Source organism: Magallana gigas, chromosome 1 (genome assembly GCF_963853765.1).
Source record: "Magallana gigas chromosome 1, xbMagGiga1.1, whole genome shotgun sequence".
Classification (NCBI taxonomy): domain Eukaryota; kingdom Metazoa; phylum Mollusca; class Bivalvia; order Ostreida; family Ostreidae; genus Magallana; species Magallana gigas.
The window spans coordinates 74,348,558-74,373,765 of record NC_088853.1 but is presented as its reverse complement, the minus strand read 5'-3'; the positions used below and the strand labels follow the sequence as shown (position 1 = coordinate 74,373,765).

General features: G+C 32.0%; 1 protein-coding gene across 3 annotated transcripts; it reads left to right on the top strand.

Moving 5' to 3' along the window:
* LOC109617562 (uncharacterized) lies at positions 1-24,798 on the top strand. 3 transcript variants are annotated; one of them, XM_066075250.1, is made up of 10 exons: positions 6-139; positions 5,264-5,500; positions 9,798-10,112; positions 11,044-11,328; positions 16,543-16,827; positions 18,525-18,806; positions 20,024-20,320; positions 20,563-20,853; positions 22,180-22,215; positions 22,323-23,121. In XM_066075250.1, the coding sequence occupies exons 1-10, from the start codon at positions 88-90 to the stop codon at positions 22,694-22,696; spliced, it is 2,454 nt and encodes an 817-aa protein (XP_065931322.1). In that variant the 5' UTR covers positions 6-87; the 3' UTR covers positions 22,697-23,121. The 3 variants fall into 3 exon arrangements, with proteins under 3 accessions (XP_065931324.1, XP_065931322.1, XP_065931323.1); XM_066075252.1 differs by lacking the exon at positions 20,563-20,853 and having other exon boundaries at positions 1-139; positions 22,323-24,798; XM_066075251.1 differs by lacking the exon at positions 22,180-22,215 and having other exon boundaries at positions 22,323-23,126.
* The last annotated feature ends 410 nt before the right edge of the window (positions 24,799-25,208 follow it).

Below are 25,208 nucleotides of genomic sequence, written 5' to 3'. Positions count from 1 at the left end.
GATTTTGTTTAGCATCATAGTTATATGGTTGACTGAAAAAGGAGACCCATATATCAAATTTATGAATGTAAATAAAAGAAGAGGACAATGCTTTTCATTATTCTGTTCATTTGTATTGGACTTTCATGGCATATTCAAGGTAAGATACTATTTTTTCGAAAGCTGATAAGATGAATGTTTGACTACAAATTTATAATTGAATCGCAAAAATTGTCAATCTGATGTAAACACAGAGAGAGAGAGAGAGAGAGAGAGAGAGAGAGAGAGAGAGAGAGAGAGAGAGAGAGAGAGAATATTGCATATTAGGATAAAAAGATAGAGTGAAATAATTTTAGTTATAAACTTGAATATTTGTAAATTATAGATAGACAAATGTTATACAAAGATAGATTATAAGGTAAGATTGACAGACAAAAAGGTTAAAGCTAGCAAGCACTAACAACAGCTGCTAAACCCGTAGATACTTTCTGCAAATAAAAAAAATAATGAAAGTACAGGGAGTACTCAAAACAGAAATTACTTTGTGCTTATTACTTATTGACTTAAGAAACGATATGCACCAAACTTTAAAAGGTAAAATTTCAAAAGATGGACAGTTTACCATCTAACATACAGTTTATTATCTCATATACAAAACCGCCCATGACTCTGGCGGAAACGTTCTAGATTTAAAAGGAAATTCAGGAAGATTTTGCCTCTGCAATAAAGTTATGACATCTACACGGTTCATTTAGCTCATCTGGACTCTGTCATTTTATAACATTCCACAATGACACAGGGGTAAATTGTGGACAATCACATCCCTTATCTTTGAAGAGTGCATCAAATAAATATCAGTTTAGGAAAATTATAGAAATTTCATTTCCAATCTTCATTTCCGGGCTGTAGAGATATAACAAAGTGGTTCCCATGGGTTCAGACTCATTTTAATGATTTATATTACTTCGATTTTGATGTCCAAAAATAATCACTATAACATACTACTTATGCTGGAAACATTTATAAAACAAAAGGATGTACGTTAATATAGAGATAAATGCTTTCAATGCTTTTAATTTTTTTTTCAAAATTGTATCATTAAAGGATGAGATAGCAATGCTAAAGAAATTACGGTGTGTATGATTCGCGGCACACGATACAGAAGGTCAACCCTTTTCAGGGAATGAACTGGGTGGGGGGGGGGGTGGTCTACAAAGCTGAACATTATAAAAATGGTTGAAATCTTGGGAAAAAAGTGTGTAAAAATGTAGATTATTAGTTTTTCTCAGTAATTGGTGATAACCTTTGTAAGGGGTAAATTGAAGGCATTTTTACTGAATGGAAACTAAGAAAATTATATTTACACGGTTAACGTCTGCATAACTAATGTGAATGTTTCCGTTAAACGGATAATGTGACAAACAAGTATAGGTCACTAATCATTGTAAATAATATTTGGAATACTTATTATGTTAACAGGATATTTTTAAAACTACCTAGTAGATTATTAGATTATTAATATTCAACATATAAATGATATCATTACGTTTCTGAACTTTTATAACGCAATATATAGGCAAAACTATGCATTTATGCAGACATCCTTATCATGTTCATGAAAAAAAAATCATCTTTTGAAAAAAATCAATAAAGTACAACCAAAGAATATGATTTTAAATAATAATTTTGACATCGCAAAAAGGTAATCTGAGATGAAAAATGCAAAAAAAGAGTATTTCCTTGATTTTAGCATTTAAAAGTATACGCACAGTGAAACTTTCGTTTTATAAACACTTTTGTTATTTTTTTTAATGCTTATAAACATTTATTCAAATATTTACAGTATGTAATTAAGACATATGCGTTTATAAAAATAGTGCCTGTTTAGGAGGGTAAGAGTTGAAAATGACACCCCAAGATAGAAAGAGAGAAAGATATAGAGAAAGAAAACGACAGACAGACAGGCAAACAGACAGACAGAGTTTAACTCTTCAACTAATAGAATAAAGAATAAACATTAAGCTAACAGTATCATTCTGATTTGAGTTCTAAGATTGAAATGTTCTTATGTTTTTTTTAGATTTTGTAATCATTTTTTCTCTGTTTTTCATGTGTGTGGGGGGGAGGGGGGGGGGGTGATGGTTTTGAAGTAGTAGCCACTATCAGTAGACATAAGCAATATGTAAGCAATAATGACATATACTTATGATAATTGTAAGAGTCTTAGCACAGACATAAGGTGTAAAACAAACGAAAAAAATGACGATAAATTATTTTGAAATTTGATTAACTGAGCTCTGAAGTGTGAAAGATGTTTTTGTATGGCCCATCCTTGCATTTCTATCATCACATGCAAGAGATTAATTTTCTGACTCAGTGTAACCATAACAATAAATGTTATTACTATTGATTTCTAAATTCCTGGCTTTCTAATTGCATGACATCTTACATTGAAAAAAATAGAACCTTACAGTTAATTGTGCATGACATATGATGTCAATATAACATATTATGTTCTCTACATTGGACTAAAAATAGAACATCCAATGAAATATGGTGTTTTTTTAAATTTGTTTAGCTATGTACTCAAACCAAAACATTCGCTTGATAACATTTGTATGAGTGTATCTGAATTCGTCATAAATCATAAAATAAAACGATAACTGTTATATTTTATCGATGAAAACGGGTAGCCTGATTTATCTTCTCACGAAGTATAACCTTCACAACACATCAGGCTTGACCAAAAAAAACCCAGCATTTTTGTAATGTACATTGCGACAAAGTTATAATTTTATCCTATTCATTCCCATTTTGCTTTTCGGATCATTTCTGGCAACGAAGTATGCAATAGTATGTTGGAATTTATGCAGAAAGTTTTAAAAGACTGACCTATGATTGGACACATATGTATTATCATAACATTAACTTAATCCAAGAAGTCGGATCGCGCCTCATTTAATGATCTGAGCCTGGTCATTCAAAGTGATTTGTCCCTTTTAATCAAATTACTGTTCAATATTTTTCATTACATATCCTGGAGCATTTAAAAGTTTAATTACAAATCCTTTGTGTAAAGTTAACTATATGCCGTTTCCTTTTAAAACTAAGCTTTTTAGCTGACCTGAACCGACGGTTCAAGTGAGCTTTTCTGATCACCTGCTGTCTGTCGCCCGTCCGTCTGTCCGTCCGTCCGTCCGTCTGTCCGTCTGTAAACTTTTCACATTTTTGACTTCTTTTCTAGAACCACTGAGCCAAATTTAACAAAATTTAGTACAAAGCATCCTTATGGAAAGAGGATTCTAAATTGTGAAAATAAAGGACACAGCCCTTTTTAAAAGGGAGATAATTGCGAAACTACGAAAAGTGGGTGGGTGTCTTAAAAAATCTTCTTCTTAAGAACCACTGCACCAGATATGCCAATATTTACACCAAAGCTTGTATATATAGTGAAGATTCTCAATTGTAAAAATTGCGATCCCCGGATCAATACTGGTGTCCCAAGAGGGGTTCAAAGTTGATTAAACAAGACAAATTATACATAGAAATATAAGGGGAACATGTTTTTAAAAAATGTATTCTCAAGGATTACAGTGCTAAAATTAGTGTAAGTACCCTAAGATAGTGTAGATTCTCAAGTGTGAAAACCGTTATCCCCGGACTGATACTACGTACGGCTCCAAAATATGTTTAAAGTTGAACATAGGGTTATATAATGAGAAAATGTTTTTAAACTCTTCTTTTTAAGAATTACAATGCTACAGTTTGTGAGATTACTATGCAATCATTCTAAGAACGTGCATATTGATGATTCTAAATTGTTTAAATCATTTTTTATTAAAAGAAGTATCAAAAAAAAAAAAATTCCATGATAAGTTTACCATAGTTAAATTATCTGGAAAAACATGTGTATGTTTATCGACTAGTTTTTGGGTTTTATTTTAATTTCGATCCCAACATCAATTACTCACATATCGGGATCCAAGTGATCAATCCAAAGAACTTAAATTCAACAACTTCAAAAAGGTGTGGATCTTAGTTTTTACGAAGTTTTGATTCAAAAACACACAGTTAGGAAAGATAAAGGAACAGAAGATAAAAAATGGTTATGGAAAAAAGTAGGAATCATTGATAGAATTTATCAACTATATATAGACTTTCCATGTTTTTTGAGTTTAGTCTATAAGACAGATGATTGATGAGAGTGCAAAATCTAACATGCCTAATGTCCTCATCACACCTGCAATATTTGTATTTGGTGAATCGATAAAGAAGATTTTAATGATTGAAATACAAAAAATATGCCAATATCATCTTTTAATTATTTAACCTATATTGTTTTAATTTGTTTTCAGTGAAATGGGATTTTTTTACTGCAAATGTGTATTTTAGAGCTTATAATTCAGTCTCATTTGATGTGTAAAATAACTACAAATAAAAACATGCTCAAGATAAAATTGTTTCTTCTTTTTTATCTTGAAATATATGAGTTTTACAATATTTATTCAGAGTTCACTTCATAATAAACCCTTTCGAAATAAAATGATACAAGGACTATTGTTCAGGTGAGCGATTTGTGACCCATGGGCCTCTTGTTTTTTAAACGAACTCTTTTAAAATGTGCTAAAATACAGACCTTATTTTCTATGATGCACGTCATTAGTTTTTTATGAAGCCTAATAAGTGATGCCAAACATCTGTTGTAGGTCACTAAGGACACTGAGTTACTAAATTGTAATATCGTAATTTCTTGATTATCACATGAGTGAAAACAGTCTAAGTAAACAGAGTATCAGAGTGAATAAACATCAAAGCAAAATAACAATATTTCTTTTAACTGAAATGTTAATAATTTTATGTGAAAAAATATGTACAAATGATAATTTCAGTTGGGATAAAATGATATGTATTCGTATATAAGGCATGTATGATAAATAGTTTTGTTTTGCTAATATTGTTGATTATAAATTAATTGGTTATGATACTTATTGAATCTGTATTTTCGAATCTCGGACCTCGCATTTTGAATCTCGTATTTCAACCATCGAAACTCGAGAGCAACTTCTGGGCTTTTTGTACAAACGGTAATTTTAATGTAACATTACATAAAACAAAGTATTTTCTATTGGAAATGAACTTATGTTAAAAACATGTAGGAAGACTTTGTTGTTTTGTTTTATACCCTGCATTAATGTCAATATTGCATTAACAATTATGTCTGTTTTTACATAGAAAGGTGTTCAAAAGAAATGCAAAGATATAATCAACATGGTTTGTTTTGTAGCCCAGTCGCAGGAAATATCAACAAAATTCATGTCAGGCAATGTGATATTTACATGGCCCCCGTCAGGAAACTCTTCATCATACGCTGTTATCATCACTAGAAATACAACAAAAGACCCACTGGAACGTATAACAGTTCCTCAATGCATAGTAAAGGACGCCATTTTGTATGATTCTATCGGCATTTCAGTGGCATATCTTACACCAGATGTGCGTTTAATTCGCTCAGCATATAACGGTATTTGATCATTGTTTCTTTTTTTTAAATTTTAATTGTTAAATAATAGGTTTAAGTTATTCGAACAGATTGAACACTAGACCAGACAGATGGTATGTAAGAAGGACGTCATATCGTGCAATTAAATTTGCATTCAAATCTTTCGTTTTAAGTCAACTGTGTTTGCCATGCGCTAATCTTACAACGGCATATAATTTTTCTTAATATTTAATAGTTGGATAATGAGATTCAGTTTGTCGTTAACAGTAGATTATGTTTGATATAATATCAGGATTTTAAATTTATTAATTTACCAAAGTCGGATTTCTATACGTTAATTAAAAAACCACGTTGTCAGTAAACTGGTTAACGCAAACCTCTCTTTAATAAATATAGTTCACGACATAAGAGATTCATTGCTCACTGTATGATATAGGGGGAGTACAATATAATTTTGTAAATAAGAAGCTTTAAGGGGTAAATAAATATATGACAATATGTTATTAACAAAAACAAAACAAAACAGTAACGCAGCATTTGTTTGGATAGAAAAAAAAGAAGTTAAATTAGTATAACCTGGTTTGCACGTCAAAAGACACGTCGAAATGCAACAACGTTACAAAAGTGCTAATCCGCTTGACGTTACGTTTGAATTTAAAACTATAATTTATATTTGAATTATACAACATTATTGTAAATAATAGCATTTATGTAATTTGTGCTTTAATATATTTATACCAGTACCAAAAAATAATAGTCAGGTAAAATGTTATGGTAATCATAATTCTTGAGTATTTTGAGTATTTAGCTGATCGTCTTTCAATTAGTCGCCTGATATTTTGACTACGTCATCTGTACTGCTCAGCTCTGTTAAGAGCGTCCATAAAATTATAGCAATATTTATCGCATAGATTTTTAGCCTTTGAATAATCTTGATATTCTATTTCAAAACATTGTTACACAACGTTAAATTTTATCAATATACAAATTAGATGATTCGCTATTGCATGAGCAATTTTTGAGTCCCTTGGGAATACCAAGTCACGTGATACTGCTAAACATATATGAACAAGGAATAATTCGAAAAAATGCATAATGCAGGGGTTTAACATAAACAAATATAATCATTTCTATTTCTAACTTGTAAATGGACATCTAAAATTTCGAAAAGTGCTGGGAGCTTGAAATATTCAAGTTAGAACAATTAGTAAATTCCACATAAACAGTGTGTGAACAGAAATCTGTGGGGAATTTCCACAATTAGCGCTTATTTATGTGAAATGCATATCGATTTCATACAGCTCCCAGCACTTTTTGATATAACAAAGATATAATGGTAACACAAGTAAACATCCAATATAGTTGATCAAGTGTATGCCCTTGCACTACTGCATTTTTTCTGACCCGTTTTTCTTTCGGCGTCATTTGCTTGAAATTCAAACGCAGCACTGACTACACAGCAAAATGTGCCACATATGTTTTACATATGTTGTGATCAAACATACGTATAACTCATGTGTATCATATGTAAATCATGCGTGATTTTTCAACACATGTTAAAGCTGACATGAATTCATAAAAGCATTAGGTCGTCATATTAGTTTCGATCGCTCCTCTACTGCCACTGGGGTATATATACCGGTTGAGAAAGTTACGGTCGATTGCTCTCCGATCGAGGCATTCAGGTAAAACGGACTTCTAAATGCATGAACTACACATTGTAGTAAAATGTTGTAATAAAGATTATAGAAAACAACAATGAAATACAAAATATATTTATTCTTTGAAAGCTTTTCCGAGGTATCCGTATTATTTTGCACAGACAGTGCTGCCTTACTTCGCATGCACATCGAACACGTGCGTCGTTCAAACAGAGAGCGTAGCGTCTGCATATTCTTGAAAACCACGGCGGTACTACATGTACATCCAAACAGTAGCTAAATGATAGTAAATCGAAGAAAGTAACAACGTAACATCGTTTCTATCCGTTCCTACAAAAACGCCCCGTTTCTAAAATCCATGCGACAATTGCAATCGCTCGATATGCCACAGTGTGTGGTTTGCGCATGTGCGATGTTATAATATACACAGGAAAACAGTCTACAATTATCAACGAATGTTTGAAGAATCTGTGCCTAGCTGGATTTCTGTCTGTCTTATTTCGCCGTTTATTGGATATATCTTGCCAGTGCAGTGGTTGTCATATTATTTTTCTTCGAAACGCGTTTCTCCATGTCTTTTCGTCCAAGGTAACGTGTTCGGGTGTACAAAATTCCTGAATGCGGTGAAACATGAATAGTGTTTTGGCCTTATATAGGGGGTGTGTAGCTATGAGCAGAATAATAGAAATCGACAACTAATACGGCGGTAGTCGGAAATAAAAGGGAAGTATTGCGTATTTATGAATTCATGTCAGCTTTAAACATGAGTTCAAAAACATATGGTAAACATGTGTGTATAAATACATGTATACATACACACATGTGTAACATATGTTACTATTTCTATATGTTACACATATGCTATGCATGTGTTATTCTTGTGTGTTTTTTCTATACGTATTTCATACGTTATTTTAACACATGAGATGCATGTGTGAAAAAAACCTTGCCATTATACATGCACGGATTCAGAACATTTTTCAAGGGATGGTGTAAACAGATAACCATGCTATGACCTTGAATTGCTAGTATTACATAATGGTCACTGTGATATTTATGTGTACCTAGATGCTGCGCACTGAATGGTGTTAATGATAATTGACAGAATGAACTCTGTGACTCTTGTAGCAATGCGTGGTATTCCTAAATGATGTTATGAAACCAGGTGCATAATATGGGCATAATAATATCCAAATTGAGAGTTTAACAACAAGTGACATATTTGGCGATTCTGTGTCTGCAACGATAGCTCTGGTACTCTATATTGAGTCATGTATTGTGTATTATATATATTAACCTTTGTAACCTTTTATGCCGTGTATGAATGAACGTATTGTGAGTAAGTGATGCCTCATACTAGGTGGGGGACTCCGAGACCCAGGACTCGGAGACTCAAATCCTGCATCCAGACTCTTTGATTGGCAGTTTTGACGGTTTTGTTACTTTATTTAGAAATAAAATATTAATCTTAATTTTGAACACTAAATGTTCACTCATGATCGTCGTAAATGGGCCGAACTAGTCAGAACTGTCCATCATAAGTAAAATGTTATATATACCCATGTAAAATGATGTTGAACAGATTAAGAGAAATTGAGATTTAGATAGATTTAGAGTTTCCGCTTATAGAGATAGATTCTGAGACTCCTGATTTGGGCTGCTATTAGCTGATGTAATTGTAACTATACGATCACGCTTAATAAAACCGCTTGAGAAAGAAATACTGGACTTGTCATCACTAAGTTTGAGCTGACCCTCAATTGGATCAGTAAGACAGAAGGCTTACAATGGGGGGGGGGGTATTTGCGATAATGTTACTATGTTGATTTAATAGATTTCCATTTTTTAGGGGGTGGGGTTGGGATGAGATCCTCCCCCTGCCCTCTCTTTAGATCCGCGCATGTTCTATATGTTTGAATAAATGGCTTAAACTTTACATGTAGTAATGAATGGATGTATAACTGCATTAATAAATACATATATGTTTAATCTGTGGGAGGTCATTTTTCCTACCTCTTATAACATGTATTCAGTTTATGGTTATAAATATTATTACTGTTTGAAGACCTTCCCTTATTGCCTTAGTTATCTCATTATCAGAAATAAATGGCAGTATATACAAACAACCATGTTTCATGTTTTTTATCAGTCTTAGCCAGATCAACAATATTACATAAATATCATTAAGGAAAATGCACTCAATTTATACTGTAAATTACAGAAAATGGAATAATAAGAAATGAACTATATATATACCTAAGTTATACTCGCACAAATTGGGTAGACGTTGGGTTTATTTCTTAAAGTAATAGTATATTCTTGTAAGCGCCCCTTATTATGTCAACACAGATACCCGTGATTAGTGTAATATTGCGTTGAATAAACTTTTAGCTTTTAAGATACGGTTACAATTGTAATATGATTCATGTTATATACTAATGTTTAATTATTTATTCGTACATATTTTGTATAACTTAGAATAGAGCGGATAAAGGTTCTAAAGTAGTTACAGTGATTTCAGTATAATTTCATCCTGAAAAATAAAACAGCGTTTTCCCAATAATGTTTAAGCAATTGCTTCAATTTTATTTAAAGGACAATTGTTTTTAATTTTTATTATTAAAATAAACAGTATTTTATAAATGTCTTTAATGCAGTCGTAAAAATCAAAACCAAGATAGGAGACACAATGGACCTATCATGGACGGCGGCGTACTTTCCTGCCGCTGGACAATACCATGTTTACCACACATATAGAGAAAACAGAACCATGTTTAGTATTAGCAGGAGCGGAGTAAGTTACGGAGGAGATACAGTGTCGACAAAGTTTACATACCTAACCAGACCGTTTGTTTCCACTAATATCATGTTTGAGATAAGGGACATAACTCTGGATGACGCTGGATATTACAATGGTGGAATGTCGGGTGAAGCTTCGTGGTCAGGTGGAGGTGTTGTACTGGTTGTACACAGTGAGTTGTCTCTTTGTTATACATTAATGCAACTGTTCAAAACAATAACTTTTGTAATCAGAGGTAAAGTTAGCTATTTGGTAGAAAATCTGGAGTTAGCAACACCCAGTCAAGTCAATATTGCAAAAAAAAAAATGTACAAATTTCATATTTCCAAGCCTTGTTGTAAGGAAAAAGATTTGCGTGATAGAAGAGTTGGTGGTCAAATTCAATGCAATCGTAGAAAATAAATAAAATTATTCTATTTAATAACACGTATCTTCAAGATAAATATTAAGTTCAATGTTGCAAAGAAAACACAAAGAACAAAGAATCCGGCGTGTGTGCGTTATGTGACATCAATAATGAATTTGAAGGAATCACAAACACTAGAATTCGCATTAAGTTAAAAAACTATTGATTTTCTAAATATAATAATGATGTATTCACATTCATATTAACTGAATAAAAAAACAACGATAGCTTTTATGGTAATTGTAATATGCTGTTCTCACAAAAACGACTATTATTTGAGGAGTATATTACCTAAAAAAAGCTTATTTGTAGTCTTATGTACTCAATTTGATATCTCATAAAATTGATAATTTTTTTCTTTATTGTTTTAAATACGCTACTCAAACCCAAAAAAAAAAATTATGCAATTCTTTTCTGTAACGGAGCATGCTAGTGGCGTAAAGATATGTTTTATTACAAGTCTTACTTTCTACATTTTCCTTCCTGAAGAAATGAATATGACAAGATATTTTGTTTGTTTTTTTCATTTCTGCTGTATCTATGCAAAATTTCTAAAGTCAAACTCAGCATCTAGTTTCTTTCACATTTTTTGTCCTTAGTTTAGACAAGCCTTAAAATCCGATCATAAAAGGAAATCCTCAACGTTGAGTTCAATAAAATCAAAATATTATATTATACGTATTCTTTTTAATTTTAGACAAACCCTCGAAGCCAAGGATAACAGGAGACCTTAACGTTGAGGTCAATAGATATTTAACACTGACGTGTTCCAGTCAATCAACCTCAGCCCCTGACTACTACTCCAAGCTCGTCACCTTGTCTCACACCTGGTTGGTCAACGAAACAAAGATGGGTAGAGAAACCAGAGATACATTGAGATTATATGTAACTAGAGATCTCAAGTACAACAGGTACACGTGTAAAGCGACAGAAGAAGACTTGGAGTCAGATAGAAGTGAACCAGTACAGATAAACCCACTGTGTAAGTATGGTGAACGTAATTAAGTATTGTCGACGTAAGGAACCTCATCAAAAGATTGGTGTACTTAAACCTCTCTGTAAGGTATATAAAGAAGCTTCAAAGTTTGGGAAAGGGGTAGGTGTTTTTTCGTTACTTAGCAATTTTATCAAAGGAATGGAAAAAAAACAACAACGAAGATTAGCTATTTTCAGTGGTTGATCCAGTAACGTTATTATATTGAACTTGCTCTGAGTTGAAACGCCAATTTGGCAACTGATCGATTAATTAAATAAACCGGTACATAGAGGATATCTATATATTGTGTGATTTTATATTTGCTTTATCCAACGAGTTGAAACGGTGTATATATTGGCGAGGCTTGCCGAGCGAATATAATTATTTCAACGAGTTGGATAAAGCAAATATAAAATCACACAATTATAGATGTTCTATTTATCTCATACAATTTGATTTATATTATGAAGCTTTTGAGAGAGTCCCTTGTGTGACCAAAATTTTTTTTTTTTTCAAAGATTAAAAACGATGATGCAACGTTGTGTTACGCAGCTATTATGAACTTAAAATACAATTAAGTACGTAATTCCTGAGAAAAATCTAACCGTTTTAATGTAAAGTTTCACTGAAATAAACCTTAAAATAATTGTTTAGCTATAGATAATTTTTCTCAGAGCTTACCCACTTGATTAAATGGAAATTCCGATTAGAAGACTTGAATAATCAAGTTTGTTGACATACAAAGATGCGAATGCTCGTTAGTTTGAATTGATTCGAACGAGGAACAGTTGTTCAGATGCATGATGTTTAATAAAACAAACACTAGGCTAGCCTTGAAAATAGTGAATAAGGATGCTTACTGGTGGTGAAATAAAAGTCTCAGGAAACATTATTTCGGAAAGTTCTTGTATATATACACAACCAGAGCGCTCTGTTTTTAACGCGTCATCGGGATGAACTCCTTGATAGTTAACGTAATTTGTAGTTTTATAAACTTTGCAAAGCAAATTGAAAGTTAAAGTGGGCTAATTTTATCAAAAATATTGACAAACAAGAAAAAAGGGTCTTGTGGCTACGGTTATCATTAACTTTGCAAAAAAGGTGTGTGTGGGGGGGGGGGGGGGCTAACCTCCCCCCCCCCACTCACAATAGCCCCCCGGTTCCGACGCCTGTGCTAAGCTGTTATGTGTTTTCCTTCATATTTGTAATTTAAATCTTTGACAAAATCAATTTTATATTAATTTTTGTAGTAGATATAGTTATGTTGAAAGTACTAGCAAATCTTTGAAGATAGGTCACTGAAGCGTTGAAGCGAGGGGCTGTGTCAAAAGTAGTTCCGATCGGAAGTATTTGATATAGCATCACCCGTGTGATATAGCAAAGGTTTATCACACGGGTAATATACACCACACGTATGAGATAAAGTTAAATATCCAATTTAATGTCAAATGAAATTGCAGCTTATCATTAAGCAAGCAGTTTCTCAGTTAAGGAAGTATGTGAATGACACCAAAGTAAGCAAACAATTATAAAATCTGTTTCAACAAATTGCAATGTATATTTTCTAACAGAATATAACAATTCATGATGAATTAATATGTTTGTTTCCATGATAACGGTATCCAAACATACCCTTGTTGGAAATACTTCCGTTCATCAAAATACACCACTTGCAATAGAAATGAAGCAATTCTACATAGTTTGTTATCAGTCCAATTCAATTTTCTTATATGCTCTTAATAATACATTGACAGAAGAGAAATTTAAAAAAAAAAGAATTTTTGAAAGGCTCCTCAGTATTCAACAATGATCAAATGTGCAATTTCTTCTGCACGGTTCAAAAATGTTGCTTTTTGTGTTAACCTTCAATGCAAAATGGTCAAAAATATGTTTCGATATAACAAAAAGTTTTATTTTTGAACTGAAATGATATAGACAAATGTTATGCTTTCACTGGGAAACAAAACATTCATATGTCAATGCCTTGGATAAAAAGATATTGCAGTCTGATTCTTCTGGTCTCTGTTTTTATTTAAATTTGCGCTATTTTTACTTAAACACTACTTTAGTGTAAATAAAAACATTAATACTAACTTTTATTGTTTCAGAACATTCAGTCAATTTATCATATCATATTATAATGCAAATACCGTATAAAAATTCACAAAAAAGTAAAAAAAATATTCATTAAAATCCAAATTTTTCTCTGTTTAAGTTAAAAAAATAAACAATTTGCACCATATAACAGGATGCAAGGTAGGAACACAATAATTCTAGTAGGTATATACGAATAATATTTAATTTATGATTTGCTACATGTATCTGACGATTTTTTTTTCAACTCTAAAACATATAAAAGAATCAAAATCGGTATTACATCATGTACAATATGCACTGTATAAAGGGCGAATTTTATTTTAAGCCATTCGGTAGAACAACATCAATTACTGTTACAACTATATGTTATGTATGAATCATTTTAATACTATTTAAGTTTATACGGGACATTTACATCTTCACATGTACATGTAATAGATCAACAAACTTATACAAATAATTCACGCAAATAAAATGCCCTCTCAAATTTATGACATGTATGACCACTCTAACATAAATATGGAAGGTGACAATGTATTACCACACTTGAATGAACACCCCTCTCAGCATTTTTATCACTCAATAACATAAATATTAAAACACACAAGATCAAAACTCCTTGGCTTATACTTACAATATCCCCTTTTCCTTTGGCAAGGATGTAGTATAAATATTTTTTGAGATACTGAATGACTTTGAAAGTTAACGTTTTGTGTTATTTTTTCACATGATTAGCATCCAATGTTTAACCAATATTTGTGTCAATGTTACAATTTATTTTTCTTTCGATTTGATTAAAAAAATCAGTCTTAATGTTCTCATTATAAACGAAAATACTTATCTTTATCTTGTAGATTCCTATACTTGAGGATAAAAAACAAAAAAAAAATCATAAAAGAATACATGTTTTAAAATTAACACAAATAAACAAAATTTTAAAATTAAATAACATTCTTTCTATTGGGACACTCGTGCTTAAAGTATTAAACAGAATTGAATCAATTAAAATAAATGGCACAGTAATTTCTGGGACTTTAGATCTCATTCAACAATATATAGAATAGTACAGTTTCAATTTTACCTTATTGCCAAATTAATGAATATTGTGGGGTTTAATTTTTGGAAATTGTTATCATTCATTAAAATTTCATTGGCATGCAATTTCGTAGATAATTTTGCAGAGTTAGTGACAATTTTTCGGGGGTTTTTTGTGGGCATTTTGATTTGTTGATATGAAAGTCACACAAAAACTCAAAACAATGTTTTAACTGAGAAAAGACACCATCTGAGGTTGAGTTTTAGATAACAACAAAATGGTACTTGACACTTACTTTAAACCTATTTAGAATTTATTTTAATTCGTCAATGTGTGCATACCATAGCAAATATCATCAGCTAAAGTGTTCAATCTGTCTTTATATCTTAACATACATCCACTGAGTCATTGGTTTCCGATAGTCTAACACTGAACGCCACACAAAATGGCTGTCGGTGAACAATTTTTAACCTCACTCAGACATAGCATCAAACATTACTGATAAAAAATCAGAGTTAGTTGACACTATATGCAGCTTCTACATGTAGCTAAAATAGGATGCCACATGATTCGACGGCTAATTGCTATGCATAGGGACAACAGGAGATTCCGTATGTTTGTTATGACATCATGATACAAATTATGAAATAGTTTTGAATTAACTCTAAATAATGAGAGATATTAGGAAATCTGTTGGATTATGATATGTGTATAGAACTATAATGCCAAAACTTGTATACATGATTTTGATTATTTTTTTTTAAATCATAAATTACATCTAAGGTGCCTGGGGCTTTACTCACGAATATGTACGATGCAATTTATATAGGCATAGGTATATATTCATAATTAGAGACCAAAGCTTGCAATCACAGGTGCATTATAATCTCAGCGAGATTCGTCCAAGCTGAAAATTTTTGACGGACGTCTCTGATTCGTATAGACTGAAAATCTGAGAGAAAAAAAATCAGCCTCGACGAATCTCGCTGAGATTACAGTGCATTACACCGGCATAGCATAAGAAAAATTCAATGATGTCCATACCAACTTTACTTTTACTCTTATCCCAGCATGATTCGCCGGGACTATCAAATTGAAGATACGTTAATAAAAAAAAAATCAGTCTCGACGAACTTAACCTTGCGGTGATAAACAAATACTTTTACTCTATTAATGAATGTAGGTCAAACCTGGATAGATCGCTTTGTCGGACGTCATCTCCTCCAGCTGAACTATTCAACTGTAATTTTAAAATATGTGATTAATCTGCCCAAGAGAGCGTCCACGTTTGCACTATCCATCCATTTTTTTTAGTTTTAGCTTCCTTTATGTGGTCATAGGTCTTCCAGCGTTCAAAATCAAACCAACGTTTCCTTCGCATTGCCGAAAACCGAACGGATATATATGTCGTGAAATAAGATTTGTGGGTTAAATTAACTTTGTATTATCGTTTTTTTTCACGTTTTATCTTTAAAAGAAACTATGAAATCCTTTCCGCAATACATTTTATTGTTTAATACATTAAAATTTAATCAACAAATTTCATTAACGCGAATTGGTTTAAATACATCATTCAGAGTTGCGCAGTAGATTCAAAATATCGAGTCCCATACTTTCTTAGACCTGGTCTTTTCGTGAATTTATTAAATATTAGTTTTTTGCATACCTATTCAAATATAACGAAAAAAGGGTTTTTATTCAATGCAGATATTTGACCACAGTCGTCAAACAACCTTAACTGTTACTTCTAATGCTATCCCCATTGTGATTTTTAAAAGCATTCCTAACCACGTCACAGCAAACGTAATCTCCAAGACACGTATAGAACGAAGAATATTACTGTGTGAAACGTCATTCAGAATTCAAATGTAGTGTTTATAATCTTATACCCTATGATCAAAAAGTATTTATACCAATCTGTTACAATCATGTAATTCCGAAATCACATAAAAATGGCTTTTGTAATATCGAAAACTTTTAATAGATGTATAAAAAGAATATAAGTTCTGTAAATTGATATTGATATGAAAAAGAAAAAAAAAACATTGACATTAACAAACACAAATTATGCTTCTTTATCTTTATAGACGGACCAGACATAATAAAATTCACTCCAAAACCTATATTGAACATCAATGACAAATTAACAGTAAGGGAAGGAGAGACTATTAGTCCCTTTGTTTGTACAGCGGATTGCAATCCACCTTGTAATATAGCGTGGAAAGTAAAGGGCTCCGATGGATTCAGTGATGCTCGTTCAGAGATGGGGACGTTATTGCAACAACAAGTACAGAGAAATATGCGGTTATTCCGATGCCAAGCAGATCGGGGAAATAAGACATCAAAACAAGGCATTCAACTTGATGTCCAATGTAAGTATTTTACTAGGACATGAACGTTTTACAATTTTGTTGTTATCATTCTCAAATGTCCCTTTGCATTGGTTGTGTGCATTACAATATATACCGGGTACCTCGTGGATTTGTATACAGTTTTGGGGAGAAAGAGGGTGATCCTTAAACATGATAATATCAATACACTAAACAAACATTGCAATATTTTCGTTTAAGGTGAAATAACACATCGTCACAAAATGGCTGACAAAATGACGACATTTCATTTTATTTAAAAGATTTTATCGAAAGCAACATGTAACTTACTTCATAGCCGAGTTTATAACGTGTCGGGCTTTTGATCCGTACATCCCGAGTTCGAATTCCACAGGGACCTTTGCTATTACTTATTGTATTGAGGATTTTAGATTTTAATTTGTTATACGCAAACTGCAATTTTTTTGCTTATTTGACATTTTTACAGTTTGTTAATTACCATATCTTTCATAATAAAATAATTTAATTATTAGCCTATGTGTTGAATTGAGCAATGTTTTTCCCAGGTGTGTTATTCCATCTTAAGATTTGAATGATTGGTTAGAACACAAATAAAATGATAACCATGTGCATATAAATTAAAGTAAAATATCAAAGGTATATACTTAACTGGCTTGATTAAAGATTTTAGTACATATGCATATAACTGAATAATGACCTTTACAAAAAAAGTATATATACTAAACCTAATTCTTGATAAAGATAAAGACGTGCAAAATAGATTTGGAGATCATTAAAAATATATATAGTTTATAACAAAAAATACAATGATGTTCGCATATAAAATGAATATGTAGAGGATAGCACTTCAATCAAACCCAAAACAGGAACTAATTAATGTAAAGTTTAGAAAAAGAGCTGCCCACTCTCTGATGAGCGTTTTATCATACAGCCTTTTTATGTATGTGAACTGTAACTGTATTAAAATAATCACAAAACGTGGTAATTTTTTGTTATGGCATATATATTGTTCCGACTTGTTTTCAGATGGATATCATCATTTTTTTTAAATTAAGTTTTAAAGATTTAAAAGATCTATATATTTTTTTAATTGTAAAGAGTTCGTACTTTCTGCTTTTAAATGTTTGCGTTAATGAGTTTTAGCTCTTCGGGGTGAGAAAAAGTCAGATAAAAAATTGCAGAAAGAAACATTTGAGTGATAGCGTTCCAAAAGGTGTTAGGTACATGCAATACTCCGGAAATTAGTTTGTCTGTAAGTTAACAAGCTCTAACTATGAAAAAAAAAACTATATTCAGCCTCATGAACTTCAAAAACGAAAAAAATTAACAACAATATTGAAAGACAACAACAAAAAGATTTCTTGATTGCTGAAATATATCATTTATAAATATTTTGTTTGAAACATTTTATTGATAAGAGAACATTAAATTCTAAAGAACCCAAACCTGTTTCTCTTAATCGTCATTGACATGGAATCCTTTACTATTTATAACAAAAAAATCCACATAAAAATACAGGAAACAAAGATATTAGTGATAACGATTCAAGGGGTTAATAGCATATTTTATGATGGTCTTAATAGTGTTAACATGAGTGAACACACTTTAGCTATGGAGAATACTATACTACTTATTGAATTTCGAAAAGGAAAGATTTCAACAAAAGTACGATAAAACATAAACTTGGCTGACATAAAGTATTCTATTTTTCTTTATAGATTTAGATGATACTATCTTGTATATCAATGGCGAAATGATAAGTAATATCGAGTTGAATGAAAACGCGCCAATGAGAATATCGTGTCACGTGGATGGAAACCCCACCCCCACAATACGTCTCAGTAGGGGTCAGGGATACACTGAACTCGAACAGAGACAGGGGACATGGCTGAACTACACCATAGACACGGCTCAATGTACCGACACAGACACGTATAGATGTAGAGGGACATCTACAGGATTCAGCAACACAGAAAAAGTGATAAACATCAGCGTTCTATGTAAGAATCATTTCCACTTGTTATCGACGTCTAAACTAGCTAGTATACAAATAGAAAGATAGTTGGTTGAGAAAAAGAGGAATAGGATATGAAGGCTTGTCAAAAATACTATTTTCTTAAAGATAAGTATAATCATGTTCGTTTATTTTGAAGAAAACAAAAACATTTAAGACAAGGAGTCAAAATATATTAGTTAACAAATATAACATTTTAAATTCGTGGCTATTTTAAGGCTGTGGGAAGCTAAATATATATCGAAAAATAATAATATTTTAATTATCGAAAAATACTTTAACCAAGCGAGTTTCTTTAAACTTTTATTACATAAATTAACAGTGACATCCAACACTATATTTGATGTATTTTTGTGACGTCATATATTTTTCTGAAGCATGTGACGGGTGTATTCTAATACGGTAAATAATCTATAAAAATCGCATCGGCACAAGTAAATAATGTCATTTAATCAAAATTATTCTTATGAAAAATCCGTCGATAAGTAATGTATTTTGCAGTTCTTGCTGGGGGTTCATATAATTATTTCGTTTTTTTGAAATATTGTCAAAACATTTCGCACCGCCATCGAAATTAGACACATTTTTACCTTATAGGCTCGTTTTACACAAACTCGGGTTAATCGGTAGGTTTCCCCCAGCAAGATTCACATTGGTACTTATTTTCTCTCCCGATTTCACTTAAAATATACTAAGATTGTTTCTATCTTTCACTTGCACCAAGCCGTTTTTTAATATGCATATACATATCACCATTCATTAGATTACACGTAGCAGGGGGAGTCTCAAAACCATTAGTTTATGAATAGTTATTTACCTATTACAAAGCTTTAAAACTGTTGATTTTTTGTACTCCATATCGGTGATATTGAATTTAGTAGCACTAATATTTATAACAGTGTCTATGTAATGGAATGAAGCGGTATATCACTTATTACGTTACGATACATTCCCTAAGAACGATCGAAAGAAATGCAGAACGTGACGTCAAATTTAACTATGACGTCATATCTTATGAAGTACAGACAAGTGACTTTCTACATATCGCTGTGAAATTAATCGGGCAGCCTTAACATAGCCGCGTTCATGTCACGTAATTTCATTTGCATATACAAATCATTAAAAGCTAATAATGCTTACAACAAAATTGATAATATGGAAGGTACAAGTATATGAAATATTTGTATTAATTGCATTTTGCAGGTAACACCAGATTTGATAAAGCCGGTAGTTTCAAATCCACATATGGGTCAAAAAGTGAAACGGATACCACAATACATGTTGCTGTTCCAATCATTGCTAACCCTCCTCCACAATCATCTGACTTCAAGTGGGACGGTCCTGTGCCAGTGTCTGCGAGGACAACTATTTCTACAGAAGATGTGTCATACAAACACGTGATCGAAAGCTTCATCCCCGTGAAGGATCATACTTATTTTGGAAACTACACACTGTCATACAAAGGACAAACAGTCACTAGAATCACAATCAACGATGAAGGTTACTTTCAATTATAAATTAGATATGATCGCGCATGCTTTTTTCATCGTTTTGTTTTTGTTTTTTTTAGGTGGGGGGGGGGGGGTCTTTTTTACTGTTCATGTATATAGTATAGTTTCATGTATAATGGCATCAAATGAAATTTAAATATATACCTCCTCCTGTTTCTTTTTTTAAAATTAGCTTAAATTATGACGTTCATTATTTTAATCCACTGTTTTTGTTAATTTCTTGTTATGAAGACGTACCACAAACCCCCTCAAACTTCACTGGATATTCCTACACCAACAGCTCCGTCAGTTTGACTTGGGTATCGGGCTTCAATGGCGGACCTGAGCAATTTTTCATACTGTATGCAATGGAAGGTTCCAATTGGAAAGTAATTGGAAACGTATCAGATCCGGGGGAAGGAAGACTTGTCTATTTCGACCCTGGATTTTTGTCCCCGGGACAAGAATATTCGTTTCGAATACAGAGCTGTAACAGAATAAACTGTTCTTTACTCTCTGCTGATACAAGAGTTACAGTGAAAGGTAAACCATAAAAAATAAAACCTTAAAAAAATAAGTTTCGATAATTGAGATTTTCTAATTTGCTCCGTTGTTATGTATTGTCTGCGTAAACTTTGTTTATGTGAATATCGTCAAGGGTAATAAATGACAAGACATTGAGAATATCGTGTTACCTGGATGGTAACCCCGCCCCCACTTTACGTCTTGTTAGGGGTCAGGCATACACTTAACTCCATAAGATACAGGGGGCATGACTGAACTACACCATAGCCACGGTTCAATGTATCCACACAGACACGTATAGATGTAGAGGGACATCTACAGGATTCAACAACACAGAAACAGAGTGGATTAGATGCAACAGTAAATGTTGCTGTTCCGATCATTGCTTACCCCCCTTCTTGTTGTGGGACGGTCATGTCCCAGTATCTGTTAGGACAACTGTCTCCAAAGGAGACGTGTCCTACAAACACGTGCTTGAAAGCGCCACCCCCGTTATGGATCATAGTTATTTTGGAAACTACACACTGTCATACAATGGACAAACAATCACTAGAATCACAATTATATTTGAAGGATACATTTTTTAACATATGAAGATATGATGGATGGAGTTTAGAATTAGGGACATCTTTATAAATAACTTGAAAAGGATACGTTTCTTAACTTTCGTTTTTTTAAACGGAATAAAAACATAGCTAATTTAAGTTTAACAATACGTTATCTATTTATTGTCCTGTTTGTTAAAACTAAAACGGGATATTCCTGTGTCAACAGCTTCGCAAACTTGACCTGGATATCAGGGTTTAATGGGGGATATCCACAATTCTTTATAGTATCCATAAATAACGAATCTACTTGGGAAGTAATTGGAAAAGTATCAGATCCAGGAGAGGGATGCCTTGTCCATTTCGACTTGGGATTTATGACCTCGGGTCAGGAATTTTGGTTTCGTTTAAAAAGCTGTAACAAACTCAACTGTTCCCCAACATCTCTAAAATATAAATTAATAGTCAAAGGTACATCTTTTTTTTTAAATCATTTGTGTGTACATACAATGGAATGATATTGATATGACTTCTTTGAAATAAACGTGTTATTTCTGTTTTGAACGAACAGAAATACCCTTAAAAAAATGATTAAGTGGAACGGAGTAAATTCTTTTAAAGCCTTATCAAAACAAAGTGGAACATTTAATCATTATTGCTTATTAATTTTCCAGTCTCAAACAATTGATTATAGACCAATATCATGCTGAACTTTCCTAGAGAATGTTGGTATTTGAAATAATTATTTTCTTTCTAGTTTATTATATGCGAAAATCAAAATTTTGGTTTCTTTTGTCAGATAACCTTTTGGAAAATTCAAGTATGGAATCATCAGGTGCGTTTCAGTATAGCATAGAAAAAAAAACAAAACAAAAACACGAAGAAAAATAATTTCTTAAAACTTTATATTTACAATCTAGTCGCTGTATTTTGTATTTTCAGGAGAAGTGGCATCGAGATCATGTATTATTGCAATCTCACTGGTTTCTATTCTCCTGGGACTGACGTGTTTTATGGTGGCAGTGTTTTTTGTATATAACAGACGATGTCGCAATGTTCATCAGAATAGTAAACATGGCAAAGAAAGCACCCAACTTCAAACTCAAAACATGACACAACATTACGATGACGTACAGGGTACAGTTGTAGACCAACTCGAAGCGCAAAATATGACACAGCATTACGATGATGTACAGGGTAGGGTTGATGAAGGAAACTACACGGACCTAAAGGAAGGCAGGACAGTTGCAGAGGGAGATTACACCGAACTAGGTCAATGTGACCCAGAAACTCCTTACGAGAAGTTAAAGGAATGAATAGCGACGATCCTATAAAGGAGAAGGAATTTAAGAGAAGGTTACATACGTGACATACTTTATGGCGAGATATACAAAATGTCTTGGTTATGTAATTGAAGCAAAAAATGATTATATTTTTTCCCCATTAATTCCTGTGTAAATATTCGACCCCTTTTTTTTTAAATTTACATGAAGAAGCCTGCACAGACGATTCAGCTTTTTTCGCCAACAATTTTATTTTGTTTTTTGTTGTTTGTTTTTTTTTAAATCAACATTTTTTTTAAAACTTCTTAATTATTTTTTCCTAAGAGAAAAAAAAAATAGCTCTTTATTTCTAAGAAATTTGGATTTTCTTTACGTAATAATATATTGTGCAAAATTTGGTTGAGATATGAGGTTCTGAAGAAGATTAAAAACAAATAAATCGTACATACGTAAGGAGGGGGGGGGGGTGAGCTGGTGGGTGGGCAAAATGAAATACAGACACACGGACACGGGACAAAAAGTGATAAAAAAGCTTAAGATTTCATTTTTGGTGAGCTAAAAAAAGTGTAAAATACATCATACTATGGCTACATTTACCAACAAATGCACAATTATATATTTTAGTTTGAGTCAGCGCTTTTTATACATCCATCAATCATTATATTCGTGTTCATTTTTGTCTTTGCCTTTATGGCTTCTCATTCATTATTTGTATTATAATTTTCTTAAATTTTTAATTACAGACCATATTTCTCATTTTTTAAAGTTTATCACCTTTTCCCATTTTTTGAATTTTCAAACTCTGTCTTGAAAAAGCGTCGAAGACAATACGTACACTCGTGTAATTTACCTAATATTCAAGATAAAAAATAAATAGTTTTTTAATGCAAACTAAAGCCTAAACTATTTAATCCTTTTATATTTATTAATTCAAAATAAAATGTTTCTCCTAGTTAGTTGCAAAAATGATGAGCCAACTGTTTGTTAGTTTTAACAAGTTTGTACATATTACTTGTCTAAATATAATGATTCCGTGAATAATGATTTTTCGTCGAGAAACTTTCAAGCTTGAACAGTAACTATTAAAACTTATATATAATGTTAAGACTCATTTGGTATGTGCATATAACATATATCCTTATTGTTTTAAATGATCTGCATATTTAATTTTATGATCATGTTGGTTTACAGATTTGGTCTCTGTGTCTAGTCAGCATATGACAATTTAGTCATTCGTATCTTAATTTTTATTTGTTTACAATTACTTTTATCATTGCATGTTTAATTGTTTTTAAAAAGACATCGTAAAATTACATGCGAATGTATCAAAATACAAATTTGGCAATACAAAAATAAAAATCATAGAGCTATCAAAACTTATTGTTTAGTTTCTGTTATTAACAAAATTCATGTTGATGGGTAGGATAACTAATTTATAAATTACGCGTGTATTTGAATAAAAACGCATGAATTATTGTTTAAGAAAGTGAGAATTTTTACAAATATTTGCAAATGCTAGGAACAAAAAAAATTGACATATAATCACACGTTTAATTTGTCGCGTCTGGTCTTTATGCCAGGAATCACTATTATAAACATATTAACGTCGTTACAAATTCATTATAACAAACAAGCTAAATAAGTGTATAGATGGAACATTGCAAAAATAAATGAGCAATTTATCAAGTCGAATAGACTGTTTAAAAAAACCCACACATAACGAGGGTATAAACACATCATACACAAATTAAATATCATTTGTTAGTGTGTATTGTTCGTTACCTAAAACTTCGGAGGATATATGTGTACTACATGGGAAAATATCTTTTTTGTGAGGTAGAGGATGCTTTTTACTTGATTTATTTATCAAAAAAAGCCTTTTTGCATCGCTTGAATATGAATTATTTAATTATGGTATCTGTTTAAATGAGTTTCTTTAAAATTGTCATACAATCAATTTTATCTACTTTTATCATTTAATATTTATTCGTTTGATGAGATATCGGCGCTTCTGACTGGTCGAAAAATTTCTTTGATACCTGTATCAAAAAAAAAATTGCTGGATCTACTTTTCTCAACTGTTCTGATCTAACTCTATTTATAGAACGGGAATTTCCAAAATAAACACTATCTACAAATTTCAAAGTTGTGTCTGTTTTATTGTCAGCAAACAAAAAAGAACTTTCTAAACATAAAAACTTGAAAGTTTAACCTTCAAAAATAAACAAAACACATTATTTGATTCACGAAACAGAAAATTAAGCGTCTTCTCACGATTACGTCTGCTTGAGATCAATCAATATTTACAGCGAGGCTGGCTGTTCTTTCTCCAGGAATATTAACTATTTTCGTCCACGATCGCCTCTCCTTGGATGGCTATGGCCAGTTGCATATCTCACGATCTCACATGAAAACTAGTTTTATTACGAGTTTTTCTGCACAGTGAATAATATCACAAGCTATCGCATGTATTTTCCTATCGTGTTCAATTCGACCGGTTCAGATTTTAACTCACTATTTGTGTTTAATCCATTGAATTCAGCTC